We start from the raw sequence: 19,127 nt of genomic DNA, 5'->3' as shown, positions 1-19,127 counted from the left end.
TTTCTTTTTTTTTTCTTTTTTTTTTTTTTTCATATCTATGGCCCCATGCCTTTGATTCTGAGTATCTTTCCTATCAGTTGATTTGTTTAAAAATCTGAGCTGATGTGAAGACACATCCTTTTTTTAACTGAAGGAGATCAAGGTATTAAACCATCAATTTAAAGCCATCAGTTCCTAACCAGTGACGGCGACACCCCTTGACTTGTGCAGCATAAGCAAAAATCCTGTGGAACGCTTGTGTTCACCTCTCCCATCAACACTGACATCACGAATCTGCTTCTCAACTAAACCAAAATATATTCTGATGGCAAACAGCCCACCCAGCTCTGCTCGCTGCCTCTGCAGATGGTAAAACTGCAAGGTTTCAGGATGAAATTTGTCTGCCTCCAGACAGACCAGGGCGCTGGAATCGGGCTTCGGGGTGTCTCTTGTGGTGCAGTGCCTCAGGGCCAGCATGGCCTGGTGCTGTGCACTAGCTGGAGTGTCTGAAGACCACTGATTGGGAGGACGGGATTCAGATCTTCTCTGAGATAAATATGATGCTTTGAGGTACCTTAATCGTTTCCTGTAAAAGGGGATGAATTTTGGGGCTGGATATGGCTGAATTTATATCCTGTTTAAATGGCAGCACGTGGGAAAATGGCAACCGAGAGCTGGCTGGCTCCAGCTTCCCTCGCCACTGGATTAGGGTCAGTCTGCCTCTATCCCTGTGAATTGTCTGTCATCCTCTTCACCCTGTTGTCTGAACTTTCCCACTTTCCTCGCTCCTCATGGACTGAGCAGCACGGAAGCGGTCCTTCCTTCCCTCCTCCCAGGCTATAGATGGTCATTGTGTGTTTATGTTGCAGTCCCGGGGAAGCCCACCATGATGATTAGCACGACAGCCATGAACACAGCCCTCATCCAGTGGCACCCACCCAAGGAGATGGTAGGGGAGCTGCTGGGTTACCGGCTGCAGTACAGACGTCTGGATGAGGAAAAAATGAACACGATAGACTTCGGGAAGAGAGATCATCACTACACAGTGACCAACCTGCACAAGGGGGCCACATACCTCTTCAAGTTGTCTGCCAAGAACAGAGCTGGCCCAGGAGAGGAGTTTGAGAAGGAGATCACAACTGCCGAAGATGTGCCGAGCGGCTTCCCGCAGAACCTGCGTGTGGTGGGTCTCACCACTTCCACCACAGAAGTTGCCTGGGACCCCCCGGTCTTGGCAGAAAGGAACGGCAAGATCGTCAACTACACAGTGGTATACAGGGACATAAATAGCCAGCAGGACCTGGCTAACATCACCAAGGACACGAGTATCACTTTGACAAATTTGAAACCTGATACCACTTATGACATCAAAGTGAGGGCCCGCACCAATAAGGGGGCTGGGCCACTCAGCCCCAGCATCCAGTCCCGGACCATGCCTGTAGAGCAAGGTAAGTGCCCCTCTAACAAACCCTAGCAGGAAGCTCTGCCTCCAGGACAGGGACCTTTGCTTTGGTTCATGAGGCTTCGCTCCCCTCTGCTCTGACTGTTGTGATCAGGTACTGTGTGGCTCCCCAGTCTAAAACTAGTTCAGTGAGGGAAAGCTCAGCAAAGATTTTCTAAATTTGCCATTTGGGGGGAGAGGGGCGTTGGTGGTACCTTAATTGCATCCACAGGCACACTTGGATGTTTTATCTGTACATGAAAGGCTCTTGCTTGAACTGGAGCGGGTGGTTGAGTAGGGTCATCTGCAGATCCAGTACCTGAATTACACTGCTGTTTGATCACAACAAAGGGCCAAGGGAGTGTGAGTGGAGTGGGGATAGAGAAAGGCTGCAGCTCAGCCTACAACTTCCTTTCTGTGATGCTGAAAAGTGTAGTCAAAAAGCAGAACTCCTCTGGAGACTGTAGATTTGGTAAAAGGCTACTGCTCTCTTCTCCTCATTTCTTACTTCTCTGCTGTAGCTGAACTCTTTGACCTCTGCTGCTGAGTTAGACAAAGAGACTTGGAGTCGAGCTGCCGCCTGGCTCCCTCCTGGCTTGGCTTTGCAGTGCTCAAATACCTTGTTTTTCATTCCAGTGTTTGCTAAGAACTTCCGTGTCAATGCCGTCATGAAAACATCTGTGTTGCTGAGCTGGGAAGTGCCTGACTCCTATAAATCTGCAGTGCCTTTTAAGGTAAGAGTGGGATTTGGAGGGCAGGAAACTCCACCTGTAGCAGTGAGCAGGACAGTGGATCACAGCGTCAGCTGGGTCCTGTCAGTCAGGCTCACCAATGTAGGTAGTCACACAAGCTTGTCCTGATGCCTGACATGGAGCTGAGGTGTGAAAAGTTATAAATTTGATTTAATCACAAGAAATTAGCAGGACAAAGTGGTCTGAAAACCAGCCAGTGAATAAAACTAAGAGTAACCCCTTTTGCAACAAGTCCTCTTTCAAAGATCCATATCACCTTCATGAGTTACTTCAGAGCATCAGGGCAGATGCATAATCTCAGGGAGTGAAGGGAAGAAGCATCATCAAACTTCCTGAAGGTCTTAAAGTGTGAGCAGCACAAAATGAGTCAGTACAGAGGGAACTGTGCAGGAATGCTGCTCTGTTTTCATCAGTACAGTTCTGGATGTGATGTCATCCATCAGGCTGCAGACAACACTGATGACCCTGCCTTCCTGCTCTTGTCTGACCCCCAGTACTTGTCACTTATGTGGGTAAAGACTGGAGTGTGTACATCTCAGTGCAGTTTTCTCTCCTTTAAGAAACAAGACCAACATGTCACATCATTGAAGATAACCTTCCCAGTCTCAGCACCAATCTGCTGCCTCTGCAAAGGTGCTGGGGTGGAAGCAGTGTGACTTCTCTTTCTTCTTGCATGTGCCCCCTGCCATGCTGTGCCCAAAGTGCAAATACAAGGCCTGCATGAGCTGTGGGGGATCCGTGGCCAGGGGAATGAGGGGAAATCTTGAACTGCATCCACATCAAAGTGTGTGAGTACCTCCCCTTCCTTGTTACTAACTCTCCTTGTTTAAACCCTGAAGCTGAATTACCTTGATCAATAGCAAGCAGTTGTTAACATACAGTTTAGCTGAAGCAGACAAGGCTTTTGTGAAGACCTTGTGGTATTCAAAGCTCTCCCAGATGTAGGGCGCATTAGGATCAGTGTTCAGATGTCTGGCTGCAAGGAGCTTCACAGAGCCTGTTACTTGGCACTCTGCTGCAGAGCCAGTGTGCTTCATTTTGCCTTGTCTTGTGGCCCAAAGCCCACATTGCTGTCTGACCGTGCAGTGGAGAGGGACAGTGTGACCTTGGGAGCATTCCTACCACACAGGGATGGGGGAGTGGCTGGAGGCAGCCAGGAGCCAGGGACGTAGTGCTGATGCCCTGTCTGTCTCCTCTCCTGGCTGCATAGCTGTGATGGCTATCACAAGGTGACTCAGGGTCTGCTCCTGCTGTGGGTTAACCCTCGGCTGACATGGGAGATGGCATTAGCCACTTGTTAACTAAGAGCAGTCATGCAAACCAGAGTGTTAAAAGGATATTTCTCTAATAGTGCCTTCCTTTTATGAATATTCCCAGACTTGCAGACACACGTGAGTCAAGGCCAGGAGCTAAGAGGGTCAGCTCTAACTCATTGATTGTGCTAGTTGAAAGAAATCCTTAACCTTCAGGATTCTGTGTTTTTATAAACAAGGTTCACCTCTCTCCTCCAATTCAGGCACATGGGAGGCTGAGGCCAGAGCGTAATACTGTAACTAGCATAGCAGATAAATCTCCATGGGAACAATTAGTATTATCTACACTTGATAAACAGTCTCATGCTAAATCTATGTCCCAAAGGGTGTCATATTCTACTTTAACAGATTTAATTAAAGTAGATATTGTTCTGACAATGAATAGTGAGGCACAGGCAGGACTGGTGCTTTTTTTATTAGAGAATGAACTGAGACCTTAAGATTTTTCATTGCTGCCAAATCAATAATGAAGTTTTGAGATCTCTTTGGGGAATTTTCACAGCTTCTTCTGGTCCAAGAGATAAATTCCTTGTAAAATGTTGCCCAGCAGTTGTGGTGGAGCAGAGGCACTATTCCTTTTTTTTTATTCCACTGCGGAAGGCTGTTCTGGATCTTTCATGGAAAGTGCAAGACGGATACAACCTTCTCCTTGGGGAAAGTGCGTTTTCCTGAGATACATTCTTCAACTTAAGCATGGGATAGAGGATATATTGGTTAAAGGCAGCATTACAAGGTATTTTAGAAATGGGCAGAAGGAACAGTGCCTTTTGAAAATTATAACGATCCAGGTTTGGAAATAACCCCTGAGAATGCTGGGCAGTGCTTTCTCACAGTGTGTCCCATAGAATGTAGTAATTACTCCTGCCTGCAAATACTCCAGCCTTGTCTACTTTTCCATCGAGTTGTTATCTTTCCCAGTGTTGCACACTATGTGTCTTTTCATCTTTTAGTTCAATACATTCTACACTGCCTTGAAATCAAATGTGAGAACTTCAGCAGTGACATTTGGACCCACCTAGCTTTGCAAATCTTCTCCTCTAGGTAGGAGCAGCAGAGATGACATTTTACAGCAATCTATGGGCTAGTCAGCACTGTTTGGCAGTTCAGAGCCCTTGGGCCAGATTTGCTGCTGACTCTGGTAGTTACCAGTGAGCCATGATGCAACTTCTAAATAGCATTCCTGCTTGAGCTTCCAGGCATCTTCCAGCTGCACATGGATGACTGTCTCTGAGCCCTTACATTAGTGTAAGGTTTATGTAGAGGCCTTAACTAATGGTGCATAACATTTGAGAAGACAATGTGTTGTGGCAGGTAAAGGGACGTGGAACTGCTGCAGCAGCTGTGAAAAGGAGGTATGGCAGAGAATGCTTCAGGAAAGCATTGCAAATGCCAATTTCACTGTCTTTGGATGCAAACTCCTGTGCATCGCAATAAAAATCATCATCCAGTGTTAGCACTGATTCAGAGGCTGTGTCTTTGCCAGTTACAGTGCAGAGCAGCAGGAAAACTCTGAACTGAAATGCTTACCATCTCTTCTGCCTCCTCTTGCTCTAGGAAAATGGCTCTGTCCCAGCACATGCTCGTGTGCAGGCAGTTGGTGGGTGTCTTCCCTAGAGCACATTGAGAAGCAGTTGGTGATGCCTTTATTAGGGAAGAATTCATAATGAGAAATCTTATCCAAGAGGCAGCAGAACTCTGTGGGCTTATCATCCTTTCAGCATAAGTTTTAATGTTGGAAGTTTGGTTTTGTTCAAATCTGTGTGGGAGCACATGAAAGAGAGGTCTTGCTGCTCCCCAGAACATGCCCTGACTTACTGGCAGCTGGTGTATCTAGACCTGTACTAGACTAGACCTGAACTACATGTTCCAATGTCATTGGAAGGGGTGGTGCTGGTCCAGACAGCAAAGCTGCTAAGATGATTTGAAGTCTAGTAGTCCTGTTTATGGTGTATCTAATTCTGTTCCAGAGCATCTACTTATCTGATTCCAGTGCTGCAAGAAGCATTTCTTCATTTTGATTTTTCACTCATTTTAGCACTCAGCTGATGCACATGTCTTTGGAGAAAGGGATTAAAACCTGGGAGAAAATACTATTAAGAGGAGTCACAACAGAAAACAATTCTCTCTGGCTGTTCTACTATGCCACCTTTGACAGCCTTGCTCACATGTGGAGCAGCAGCAGGACCTTTGTCCCTGCAAACCTGTTGCTTTAGTTACTCGGTGCTTACTTTCACAGTCCATTCCCGAAAACTGAAGCATGTCAACAAATGAGATTGATTGCATCTCTTCTCCATAGCTGGCTTCTCTCTGCTGCTGTGTTACCTGTTAGGAGTCTTTTCTCAACAGCAAAGCTGGAGGTCTTTTCCTATCCTGATCTCCATGCAAAGTGACATGGAGAGGATTGAAGCATGCTGTGGGTATTGCTGTTTGGATAACACAAAAGCTGAGCTGCAAATTCTAGGCCTAGCCAGGTCCTTGTGCTCCGCTGTCCTTCAGATCTCTTTCCAGGACCTCTCTTTTCCTTCCAGCTCCAACACTGAACATTAGAGCAGTGCTAATCAGCTGCCCTTGTCCTAGAATGCTGGCAGCTTTCTGAAGAGTTCAGCCACCTGCTGAAAAGGGGACTTGAAGGAAAGTTTGGTCTCCCCCTTGCTGCTGGCGTCAGCCTGAACAGTGGGCTCAGCTGGTGAAAAATTATTTCAAATAATGAGTCTTCCACAGAGCTGTCTTCTCTTTCTTTCAAGGCCACTGTTGAAACAAGCACATTTTACCATGAGGTCTCTGCCTGTAACACCTAGTAATTGGCATGGTTTAACATGCTCCAGCTCTACCATTGCCAGTTTTTGGCATGCTGTATCTCTACATCACTGTCAGAAATCCAGCACTCCCCTGCCATGCTGAACAGTCCCCTGGTACAAAGAAATGTGCTGGTTTTTCACAGCTGGGACACAACCTATGGCCTCTCTAGCTGTGTACACCCCATTGGTCTCTGGGAACTGTGTGAGGTCCTGCTTTGCAGAGGCAGCACCCAGGGTTTTGGGATAAGGAGTTGTTCCAGCAGGATCAGGATGGAGGTTCCCAGTGCAGATGGTCTTCTGGGTTCAGCTAATCCAGCAGTGCCCATGGCTGCTCTGCCTGGGGGGAGGTGGGGGTCCTGCATATCTGCAACAGGGCATTGAGAAATGTTGTTAGCTGAGGGGTCCATTGGGGGGAGGCTGTGCATGGGGGGCTGCCCCCAGGCACCAGCAGCCCGGCCCTTCCCTGCCCACAGCCCTCACTGCAGGCACGGCAGGGAAAAGCTGCTCCGACCTCCTGCCCACAGCTGTGGCGCCAGCATCTGTTGCCATGACGACAGGGTGTCACACCTGCAGAGCCGCCATCCTGGGTACCAATTTGTGAGCCCTGTGCCGGATTTGTCAGATCATTGGTGAGGCGTGTAACCCCCCCGGTCACCTTGCTGGGAGGGGGATGATCTGCCTTAAGCATCCAACCAGCCATCAGCTGGTAGACATGGGAGTGACACCAATTTAAAGCAGACAGGATTTTACACCACAAGCCTCATGAGACAGGAAACAAAGACCCATTCATTTCCACATGAGGGCAAGGCACAGCCATCTGGATTCCTCCCCCAAGTAGGTACTGAAAAGCAGTGCATGTGGCACCACCAGCCTCACTGCTGGCCTTGCCACCCAGGCTGAGGTGACCCCTCTGTGCTCCATCACTGCGAGGCACGGGGAGCAGAGCTCACCCACCCTCTGCTGGGGGTTGCTCTTCTTTAGCTAAAGATTTATGGCTGTTTACAAAGCATACAGTAGCCAAACCACCTGAGGGAGGGCCCAGAGCCAGACTGTCATCTCTAGTGCTGCTATTTTGAGTGTGAGTTTGCAGCAGCAGCTGTCAGCTGCATGAACATGTCCTTTTCTTGTTTCAGATTCTGTACAATAGCCAGAGTGTGGAGGTGGACGGCCACTCGATGAAGAAGCTCATAAGTGACCTCCAGCCAGACACAGACTATTCCTTTGTGCTAATGAACCGTGGGAGCAGTGCAGGGGGGCTCCAGCACCTCGTCTCAATCCGCACTGCTCCTGATGTCCTGCAAAGCAAACCCATCGCCACAAACAAGTACATACAGGAAGGAAAATTCACACTAACTCTTCCCAAAGTGCAGACCACTGTGCCAGTTCGGTAGGTGCCATTCCTGGGTGGAGAAGGCAGGGTGGGGGGCTAGGGGTGGGGAGAGAAAGGCAGGGCAGATCTCTGCCAATGTGTGGATTTTGTAACCTGGGAGTGAATTTCCAAGCAGGCTGTGGTACAGAGGCAGGCATTTACCCACATTATGGATCACGGTCTTGGCTTTTTCTGAGCAAATATTGATGTGTAATAAAATTAAGACAATTCTCTGACAGTTTGCCCTCACCCTGGTGGGTATACTCCAGATGCTACCGGCAAAAATACAGTTGAGGATCAGGAGGGACTTTCTCTGACACTGTATAATATCCTTTAAATAAATAATGCCTAAAGCCTCAAGGAGATTAAAAAAGCGAGTTTGTGGAAGTCTTATTCGTTACTGTGGTATCCTTGAGCTGAAGCACAATTTCCCCAGGGTTCTTGCTACAATCCGATTATATAAATGTCCTTCTCACAGCTCCTACACCACCCTCTGGAACCCAGTCTGTAGATCTTCATTATCCTAATGAGTGGTAATGAGTATTCTCTTCTCTGGTGCAGCTGGAAGCCAGCCTTTTCCTTACTGAGCTCTTCTGCTGTTCAAAGGCCGGGGAAAGGAGTAGGTCATCCTTGAGTCATATGGCACACATTATTTGGTGACCTGCCAAATGGTCAGGGACACCACTGGGAAATCTGCCAATGGTCAGGGAGCCTGAGATGGCTCAAGGTGCAGTGTTTACACTTCCTTCCTTCCTTCCCAGGTGGTACTACATCGTGGTTGTGCCAGCAGACCAGAGCACCAGCACCCTGACTGCTCGGTGGCGGACGCCTGATGAGATGGAGCTGGACCAGGTAGGAGCCTGCAGCAGCTGCTGTGCTGGAAGTGATTCCCAAACAGCCCAGCACACTTTGCCCAGGCCTCCTGGCAGCAGCATGGCTGCAATAACACAAGATACAGGCTGCACATCAGAGATGAGGGCTGTGGGATGGGTGCCCCCTTAGCCTTTATTCATGACACTCTGTAGGAAGGAGGTTGGAGTCAAGCTAAGGAGGAGCCACCTCCCAGAATGTGCCCCCTTAGGAGACAACACCTGAGTGTCTCAGAGCTCTGCCCAGCACAGATCCTGTTACAGTTGTACAGTCCTTGCAGCCTTTTTTGGATGAAATGACCATGCTGATATTTAAAACAAGCTAGGAGAGAAAACTATTGGTTTCAGTTTATTAAGCTTTTTTTGTCAGGAGGCTTTTCCCTCTCTGGACAGGACCTAAGCCTGCAGTGTAGATAAAGAGTTCATTCATGTATCTAACAAAACCCACAAAGCTCCCTTCACACCTGCTTCTTAAAGGCTCTGAGCATTCACCAGCCATTACCCCAAGAGCAGCTTGTCCTGTGCCAGGAGCGCTCTGACACCCAAGGCATGTGCAGGTGTCAGGAGACTCCCACACAAGGGCTTTGTGGGCTCTTTCTTCCCCACACACACCACCCCCAAAATGTAAAGGAGAAATTCCAACAAATCACACACAGAAAGATCCATTAAGGTAACAAAGATGCAAGCATGAAGCAGTCAGAAATGACAAACAGTTCAGAAGCTGCATGTCAGCCCTTGGCTTTATTTACACGACCACACAGTTGTTCTTGTGAGGTTCCAGCTCCACAGTTGTATTTGTGGTTCTGTTCTGCAAATGAAGCACAGCTGTGTGATGGAGAACCATCACCCTGCATATTTTCATTGCAGAAGTTTTCCAGCATCACAGATGTCACAAGGAAGAGAGGACCAGCATGAGGAAGGTTGCTTTGGTCTTCAGCTTTAGATGGTTGAAAGCTGTCAAAAAATAGTTTCTGTCTCCGTCGCACCCAGCCTCGGGCGAATTATTTAAGCCAAAATTTTCATTAGCAACCAGTGTCTTGCATATGTGATGTTTTTGAATGCTCAGTTTGAGATCCTGGAGCTCTCATTTGCAAAGCCTAAGCATCCCCAGCTGCAGAGAAAGTCAATAGGAGCTGGATACAGTCAGTGCTATAAAGAAAATACTAAGTTTTCTTGAAAAACAAAACAAGCTGATGTCTTTTCAATTTGACATTCAAATTTTGTGGACTTTTTTTTACATTAATGTTTCAGTGTTTCTGTTCTTCATCTCTAAAATTGGGATAATCACTTTTATCTTGACTCATATGGTTGTTTGGAAGATAAGATCATTAATGTTTGTGAAGTGCTTGTAATAGTATAGTGATCAGCGCCATAGAAAAGCCCATGAGGAAATTATTAATTTTGTCTTCAGAGCTGGATTTGAATAGTAAGCAATAAACAAGGCCTCAGGCTGCATAATGCAAAGAAGAAAACAAAATGCGGAATATCTGCTCTTTGATTAGGCACTGTCTGTCCTGTGTATTGAACAAAGCAGAGGACTTACAGAAAAGATAGTCTGTGACTCTGCAGTCAAGGGTGCAGCACAATGCATGTACATAAGACAGCTGAATTAATTTTGTACAGGCAGTATTAATTTTCTAATTTTTCAGGATCTGAACTTTGCAGGCCTAGCAGTTTTCTGATGCAGTCTTTTGCTGTGCATTACATGTATAAGTGGCAGAAGCCTCCAGCAACCTTAACCACAACTAGAGCCTTGTGGTTTTGTGTACATGCACACAGAGCTGCACGTTCTGCTCCAAAGGGCTCAGCTGTAATCTCAGCCAGATGCAAGAGATGGGTGTAGGAATAGGAAGCCAACTCCACACTCCAAAATCTATCTTTCTGCTTTTCCCCCTTGGGATTACAATGACATTTGTGAAACTAAGATTTCTCCAGCCTCTTCTATTATTTCCTTTTTTTTTTTTTTCTGGTGCTACTATAATGACAAGGTATAGTTTTCCTAAATTGCTTCTATGTGAGTACTGATAAGAGGACAAGGATGGACTGTCAAGGGGAAAGAGGAAGGGGTTTCTTACCCAGCTTCTCCTCCTCAGGGGGAGTAAGCCCAGCTCAGCAGTGTGACTTTGTGTGCACATCTGGTGTTCCCCATCTGCCCTGACAATGTTGCCTTGATAAATTTCTGTGTGAAATTTCATCCCTCCTTCTTCATTTTGAATTAGAATTTCTCTTCCAAACTTGATGTTTATTTTTATTTATTGGAAAAAAAAGATCTTTAACCATTTGAGAGTCATTCTTAGCAGTGCAATTGGATTTTTGTGCATTATATCCTTTTTCATTAACTTGTGGCTATGAAATTTGCCATTTTTACTCTGAACATTCCATGAAATCTGTTACCATTCTGCGTGGTTTAAACAAAGCTCTGCCTGCACCACAGCAGCAGGTGAGATACAGGGGCACTGGCAGAAGGAAAAGACACAGCAAATGTCACTTTTTCCCTGAACATTGGCATCAGCTGTAATTCACATCCAGTGTCTGTAGAGAGTGTGAGCTGCTGTCCAGACCAATAATTAGGCCACAGAACATGGCTTGGTTCTCTCAGAGCCCATTGGGATACATGACTCAGGGGAACAGTCACAGCCAGGCTGTCTCAGCCCTAACATTTTCCATGTCACCTTCCCAGGACTCAACTTCCAAAGTTGAGATCCTTGTGAAGGTTCTTGCAGTGAGGTTCTGTGACAGATGCCCCAGCAATGCCTAAATGGATAATCCTTGCCTCTGGCTCCTTAATACCACCAGATACAAATCAAATCCAGTTACCTTCTCCTCCCTTCCCTTCACCCCTGCCGAGTGCTGCAGCCAGGGAGGTGGCAGTGTGAGATGGAGCCATGCTGTCAGCAGTAGTGATGGCACTTTGTTTGTCCCCAGCTGCTGGAGGCCATCAGCCAGGGGAGTCAGAGCAGGCGGCAGCGACGCCAGGCAGACAGACTGAAGCCCTACATTGCTGCTCAAGTGGATGTGCTGCCTGAGACCTTCACCCTGGGGGATGAGAAGAACTACAAAGGTTTCTACAACAAGCCTCTGTCCCAAGACCTGAGCTATCGCTGCTTCGTGCTGGCCTCGCTGGAGGATGGGGACACGGTAAGGACCTTCTGGGGGGACGCAGCCTGTGCTGGCAGAGCTGAGCTGGGCTCAGTGCAGGCAGGGTGAGCAATTGCTGCAAGGCAGGATGACAGCATTTTCTGTGAAGGAAGGAGGGAGGCTGCATGGCTGGCCTGAAGGAGCGGAGGCAGCTGTGGGAATTGACTTGATAAATGGTGTTTTTGGAGGGAAATGGCACCGTGTGCTCCGCATAACAGATGAGTGTGGAGGACAGTGTCAACACACACGTTCTGCACAAGCTCAGTTCTGGCTTGCAGGGCTGTGCTCAGGACCTTGGCACATGGTTGGGATGGGTTCTCAGTCTGCTTTGGTTCAAGTGTCTGTAGAAAACAGTCCACAAAATCCTACCCTGCACAGACTGCTGAGACTGCAGTGAACAGGATGTTCTCCCTGCAAACCTGCCCTCACAGGCACTTTTCTGCCCAGAATTTCACTTTGAGATGACACCTGGAGAAGCAAACCTGTCTCCCATCACAGTGGATTATCAGTTCCCTGCTGTGTGGGGATTCCTGCTCCTGCACGTCTCCCTGCTGGAAAGCAGCAGCACACAGGGCCTGGGCACGGGAGGGCTGATGCAATAAGCAAGGAGCAGCTCTGCAAGAGCTGGACATCAATGTCCAGCTGTAAACACAGGGCAGGAGTGGTGGTGGCAGCAGTAGCAGCTGCCAGTGTGTAAATAATGGAAATAACAGAGATGTGCCGAATCCTTTGGTTGGATTCCAAACTGTGGCTTCCTTCCTCAGCCTCATTTGCTTGTAATGCCTAATTAGGGCTGGTCAGGTTCTTCATTACTCATCCAGCTCACATGTTCTTGTGGCAAAATGTGCACACTGGTGAGGGAAGAAGAGTCACAGATTAACAACAAGGTAAGGCAGAGGCCTTGAGATGACTATCCTGACAATCCCTTGCAAGAAGAGGTGACCTTAACTAGTTGATCCCAACTATAATCATCATCTCCTCACTAGCACAGACCTGCCACAGCCCTCTAGTAAGCCACCAGCCAGCAGCAGAGCTCCTACAAACCCCCTATATACCCTGCTCCCACAGACCACCTTTCTGCATCCCCTGCTGCCCCACATTCCCTTTCATTTGGAGCATGAGGCACAGGCTGTGCCCTGTCTCCCCCACCCAGCTCCTCTGAAATTGCTTCCTCTCTAAGTGTCAGCAGGAGAGCATAACATTGCCCTCCTTCAAAAGCAGAGGGAATGTGATTGAAACACTGTCTCTGGGAGCAGGGGCACCTGCTCCTCTGAGTCTGCCTGTGGAAATGCCACTGAGATAACAGTCCTTCTGATCTCTTCTGCCTCTGACTTCCCTTGGAAGGCAATGCCTCCAGAGTGTATCTGAAAAAAGTATGAATCTCCACCCCTTACACAAAGCTTTGGAGATGGTCACACTTTGCTGCACACTCGTGTGGGCTCCTTCCCTGCCCCACCAATGCACCTTGACCTTCCTGGGGAGACCCAGGCAAAGCCTTTTTGCTCCCTCACAGAGCAGCCCCTTGCCCAAGGAAGGGGAGTCACAGGCTTTCTTGTCTGTGCCATGCTCAGAGCTGTAGCTGGCTCCCTGCCCTGTTGTTTGAGCTGGACACAGCGGTGTAGGAACAGTCTGATGGGTTGCAGTGGTCCTGTGCAGACATCCTCTAAGAACATCATTAAACCAGGAGCTGGCAGCTATTTCAGTTATTGAAACAGGGTCTTGTAGGGCTGAAAGGTTTCACAAAGTGGCAACCACCCCCCACACTTCTTTCCAGAGAGTGGCACCTCTGCTGATAAGTCTGAGGAGAGCAGCTAGGATGCTGAACTAGTGCGTGCTGCCAGAAGGATGTCCCAGATAAGAGCATTTTCTGTACTCCACACGTTTGAAACCAGCCTGGCTGGGATCAAGGGCACCTGTGAGAGTAGATCAAGATGTGCATTTGTGTGACAGCAGCAGGCTTGATTCTTCCCTTTCTTCTCCTCACATATGTGAAGACATGAAGTGCACATTTAAACTCCAGCCTTAAAGCAGGAGATTTATAGATCCACAGGCACCTCTTCTGTGACCAAAACTTTCTATGGCAGGAACAGAGCTTTCTAACTCCTTAATGCCTGGCAGCAGGTGCTGCTCAAAAGCCACAGACATGGAACTGATATAGCTCTGGCCCTCTCTAATAGGTAGAAAGGATTTGTTTTTGCAGCATTTAACCCTTCTGACCCAGCAGCTCTGCGCTGTGAGGATACAACACAGCTCTGTAAGCCGTAGAAACAGCAGCAGAACAGCTGGTGTGGTGTCATTTTTCTGCAGGAAGGGTTTGGGTCTCTGCTGATTCTGACTAGCTGGTGGGGCTAGAAAGCTGTCTCTTCAGGTTATAAATCACTGGGCTGCCACACTGCAGAAGGGAAAGGAACCAGTATGAATCAGCCTCTTTCTAAGGTCTGTTTATCAAAGACATCAGGTGGAAAATGTTCCTGCCATTTCGTTCCTTTAAGAAAACCCGCCTCACCCAGCAGGGGTTTTCCTAATATAACTCTATCCTGAAGAGATGTGTTGATATCAGCACGGCAGGTATTGTAAACCACTTAGGAATCATCAGCCAGCCTCATTGTGCAATTCTTTGGGATTCAGAAGCTTGTGATTTGGCTCCAAGAAAGTCCAGGGCTGGCAAGTGGCTGTTAGCTGGACTTCTTGAATTTTGCACCTCCAGGTCGGGTTTGTCAGCCCTGAAGTTGCTGGCACTGGAATGTTTCACACCAGTGAAACAGTTCCAGTGTTGTTGGCCCCCAGAATGTGTCGGGCCAGGCAGAAACTGTTGCCACAGCATGACCTCCACTGATGCCAAGGGAGGGAGCCTCTCATGGTGTGTTGCTGGGGTTTGAGAAGCGTCACCATTCTCTGCTAGCCAGCAGCAAGGGGAAACCTCAGCATTTCAGGGATGTAGCTGTTGCTTTAGCATAATGTGCTTGCTTTTCTCTCCCTCTGCTGCCTGTGCTGTTCAGAAGAGATATGCAGCCAGCCCCTACTCGGATGAGATCGTGATGGAAGTGGCATCAGCGAAGCAGCAGGATGAGCCAGAGATGCTGTGGGTGATGGGACCTGTCCTGGCTGTGATATTGATCATCATCATTGTCATTGCCATCCTTCTCTTCAAAAGGTGAGATCCAGTCTGGGACATGGCAGTTATGGCAGGAGCACTAGAAGTGCTGGCAACTTCGGGGCCTTCCTTGTAACCTTCAGCTACAGGGTGCTCTGACAGACAGTCCTTGTGGCCATGGGGAGGAGGAAGGTCTCTACCTGGCACAGCAGAAGGCTCCTTTGTAAGAGAGCCGAAGGGCTGGGTCTGCAGAAGGTAGTTAACACCAGCCCCAGGACACAGCTGCTGTGGGCTCTGGAGGCATATGAACAGTGGGACAGAAGAGAGCAGCTTTGTCCCTAAAGCCAGTCTGACTGCTCTCTTGCCACAACTTGGATTGGCAGCCTTGGGAACTTCTCTAGTACTGGTTCTCTGTAGAAATTTCCTGCTTGATCTGTGGGAGCTGCCACCCCTCCTGTGAATTTTGACTGAAGAGCATTACCTTGGTGGTGAGAACAGGGCATGGATGTGCCAGGCTGAAATCAGAGTGGAGCTTTCTTCTTAGGGCCTCTCAGTCCTGATTACTGGATCAGGACCACCCTCACCCTGTGCTCCCTGTGGGAGCAGACACCTCCTTCTGCCTGTCAGAGCAGTCCTGCTCCCGTTGTAGCTGTAGCGTGTGATGATTGTTCATCCTCTGGAGGAGCCATGGGTTGCATTTGCATGTGTTCATGTAGCCTCTTCAATTACAGTAGGTCATTCTCTATCAGCTCAGCTCTGAGGTTCTGCTCCTCCTGGGCTCTCTATTTACATATGTCTCTCTAGCTGGGGAAGGGAGCTGCCTTTGTTGTCTGATTAAATGGAGTTCTGCTGTGCATGTGCAGTCAGTACCTTTCTGTGTCAGTGATCATCTCCTTTCTTCTGTTCCTGCTTTTCCCTGGATCTAGTAAGCAAGAAAGGTATGAATCCATTTTATCTTTTTGTTTTCCTAAAATTTCAAGTCTATTTCCCTTTTTAAAAATCCAGCCTGAAGCTACTAAGGGGCATCTTTGTTTTTGGGAGTGTGGAGCATGCCAGCCTTAGGAGTTTACAAAGACTTTGTTTCCTCAAAGGTATCAGCATCCTAGCAGTTGCCAGCCTCTCACAGCTCTCAGGGAGAAGTTCCAACATAAAGACTTCCCAGATTGCTTTTGCAATTAAATTAAAAATCAAAAAAACCTGACAATAACAGCAGTTATAGGGGTTCCTTTGTCTTCTCAGTCACTTCAGACTGAGAGCTGTTCCCTCAAGAATGCACGTGCATTCCTGCAGTCTCTAATGAGGAAGCTTTGAGGGAATACTGGACAACTGTAAGAAACAGCATGTTTGCTTGTCTTTAATGAGAGAAAATGGCCCCAGAGGGGATTTCTATGCCAGGGCCCCATAGAAGGTATTCCCACCTTGCCTTAGGTTAACCTTGTCCCAGAGTTGTGTGGGTGGAGCACCAGGTAGCACTGGCCTGCAGTGCCCAGAGCTGACACACATGTCCCTGCTGCATCCTCACCCATGGGGGAGCAGCAAATCCTCTTCAGCACCACCCATATGCCCAGAGTGATGCTGTGGTTTAGGCTGTCCAGCCTCTCTGAGGAGGCATTTTCTCCCAAAGGTATCTGTGTGTAATACTCACAGTGGCCAGTCTGTAATGGGAATGAATTGAAGCTGTGCAGCAGTGGGTAGCTTGGGATCTGCAGGATGGTTTAGGAGTTTCCCTGACTAGGCTAATGAGGCAGAGATAAAGTTTAATTATGTTCTGTGCCCATTCCCCAAAAAAGATGGCCCAATTTGCTTGAGGACTGGTACACAGCAGCACATTGCACATCATGCTGTGCTCCTGATAGGAGGTTTATTTGTTGGCTGTGTATTCTCCATTCTTTCTATCAATGCTCTCAGTCCTTCAGCTCTTTTGTCTTGGTCCAGGCAGCTGGAAGGCTTCTGAGATGTTGAGATGCCTCAGAGTAGGGTGAGACTCACAAGCTGGTTCTCTCCAATGAACAGCTCCAGTGTTTGCTGCAGCCTCAGGCTGCAGATGAAGCTTACAGGCTGGGCCACACAAGGAACACACACAGGTTTCACTCATGATTGATGCACTGTGTCTTCTCTAAGTGCCTCTCATTAGTGGCAGCCCAGCATGCCCAGCCTCTGATGGAAGTGAAAGTGCCCTGTGCCTGTGAGAGCATTTGGGATCTTGCACGGTTCAGGGTCATTACTATCCAGGGATGCAGCTGCCTTTGTGCAGACCCTGGCAGCCCTTCAGTGTGCTTCCAGGGGCCTCACAAGGAGGACCAAAGCACAGACTGATTGTTGCCATTTTCAGGCTGGTAAATGTGCTAGCATTTGTGTACAGCAGCAGTGCTGCAGCTCCCTCTCTTCCAGGAAACATCAGGTCAGCAGAGGTGTTCAGGCAAAATCCATCTGGGGACTGTAGCCAAAAGACAAAGTCTCTGTGTATTCCTGCATGCTCAGTCTATTGGCCAGGTGCCAGGGTCAGCACAGGCTCAGAAGAGAGAACTGCTGTGTTGCTCCTGTCCAACACCCTCCTCCAGCCCTTGGGTATACCCACCATATTTGTAATCTAGAGCTAGAAGTGGGACCTAGAGATTCGCTAGAAACTCTTCTTGCAGTATTATATTTTCCTTAATATTCACTTGTCCACTTTTTGATTGGATCTGTCCCTGCTTTGCCTGTGAATTCCAGTAAGAGCCTGAGGTGGTGGCATCGCTTTAGGCATAAATATAGCATGAAGAGACAACATTGTATTTTATTGTTCCATTAATACACGCCTTGGGTGCCTTCAACCATTCAAGACATGTATTAATGGCCCAATAAAACACACCCTGAAGAGCCTTTACACTATTATATTACAGCATTCTATATTTAAATATTTCTAATACTTGAAAAAAAATTTTATTATATCCTTCCACTACAGGAAATAGTTCCTAGAGACAGTAAGAGGAAACAGTATCTTGCATCTCTCTGCATTTTCTGTAATAAATACTATGCAGAATACCACATTTCAAAACTGCCTCACTAATCAAACATCTGACATTGCTTATATATAATCTTTCCTGTTTCACAGATGGGAAATTGGAGGCACAGAAGATGATATGACTTACCCAGAGCCCCAGGAGCCTGGGATGCTCCTGGCTGTCTGGGACACAGGCACCCAGACTCCTTCCTAGGGTGATTCATGCCAGTCTCTGCCAGAACTCACCTGCTTGTCTCTGCCCTCTCTGTCCACAGGAAAAGGGCACATTCCCCCTCTTCCAAGGATGAGCACTCCATCGGCCTGAAGGACTCACTCTTGGCCCACTCATCTGACCCAGTTGAGATGAGGAGGCTCAACTACCAGACTCCAGGTAAGGAGCAGCTCATCCCCTTGAATCCGGCTTCCTCTGGTTCCCCTTCTCCATGTCTCCATGCCAGAGGCAGAGTTGCAGTCCTTCCCACTCTCCAGGAGATCCACACCTTCTCAGTCACAGTGACACAGAGTAGGCTTTAGACCAAGGATGTCCAAGTATCTCCTCTCTGGGTTGCAAATCCTCCTTGCTGGGCCTGTCACTGCAGGCCCATGAGGCTGGGGAACCTGGATGGGGCTGGTCTGTTGTGTGGTGTGTGTCAAACACGGTGTGGAGCTCGTTATGTCCTGAGCTGGGAGGAGCCTCCATGCAGTTGGGAGTTTCCACACCTGAGCTTCAGTGCTGAGCACAACTGGTGCAGTGTTGGCCACATGGGCTGCATCTGGGGCAGTCAGGAGGTACACAGAGCTCTTAGACTGCTGAGGGTGTCCCAGCAGCTTCATTCTGGGATCTTTGGTGTGCTGACTCTCCTGCTCAGCTAAGGGTCAAGAGAAAAGCTACCTGCAGACTACAGTGCTCTGCAGCCAGTGCTGTGGCCCACTGAAGGACTCTGCTGATCATGGTGGTCTCAGTGCAGAGGACGATAGTTCAGTAAAAGCCATTCTCTGCATGCTGCTTTCACTGGCCTGGGATGCCTCAGGCTGTAGCTTTGCCAGCTCATGGAGGCAGCTGTACTTCACACTGCAGAAAGGTCTTGTGCTGCTGCTTTGTGTCTGCACGTCTCTGATGGCACCGCAAGCACAGTACCTGTCATTGTAGTGATCAGAGACAGGCTCTGCCCTGACTCGTTCAGAGCCTTTCAGAGAGTCCAAGTCCTAGATGAACTGAGGGAGCACTTGGGCTTTTGTGATGGAGGGAGCAGTTCAGCAGTAAATGAGGCACATACAGTTCTGTTCTAACTTGCAGCTCCTCCTGGTCTCTAACCTACTTTCCTTTTCCTCCTGCTGTTCATTCATCTAAGAGCTTTCATCTAATAGGAGAGTTTTGAAGGGGCCATTTC

General features: G+C 48.2%; 1 protein-coding gene across 13 annotated transcripts in view; it reads left to right on the top strand.

The window, feature by feature from the left end:
- Positions 1-19,127, top strand: part of PTPRF (protein tyrosine phosphatase receptor type F) — a 374,864-nt gene that overhangs the window by 324,766 nt on the left and 30,971 nt on the right. For 9 of the 13 annotated variants that reach the window (XM_066556139.1, XM_066556138.1, XM_066556135.1 and 6 more), the window contains 7 exons: positions 849-1,427; positions 2,057-2,154; positions 7,417-7,670; positions 8,414-8,504; positions 11,447-11,659; positions 14,659-14,813; positions 18,012-18,127. In XM_066556139.1, coding sequence (XP_066412236.1) covers positions 849-1,427; positions 2,057-2,154; positions 7,417-7,670; positions 8,414-8,504; positions 11,447-11,659; positions 14,659-14,813; positions 18,012-18,127 — 1,506 coding nt within the window. The remainder of the gene's footprint in view (positions 1-848; positions 1,428-2,056; positions 2,155-7,416; positions 7,671-8,413; positions 8,505-11,446; positions 11,660-14,658; positions 14,814-18,011; positions 18,128-19,127) is intronic. The other 4 variants (XM_066556142.1, XM_066556145.1, XM_066556144.1 and 1 more) reach the window with 1 other exon arrangement.

This window comes from Molothrus aeneus, chromosome 9 (assembly GCF_037042795.1).
Source record: "Molothrus aeneus isolate 106 chromosome 9, BPBGC_Maene_1.0, whole genome shotgun sequence".
Classification (NCBI taxonomy): domain Eukaryota; kingdom Metazoa; phylum Chordata; class Aves; order Passeriformes; family Icteridae; genus Molothrus; species Molothrus aeneus.
The sequence above is the reverse complement of the archived record's forward strand: the minus strand, read 5'-3'. Positions and strand labels throughout refer to the sequence as shown.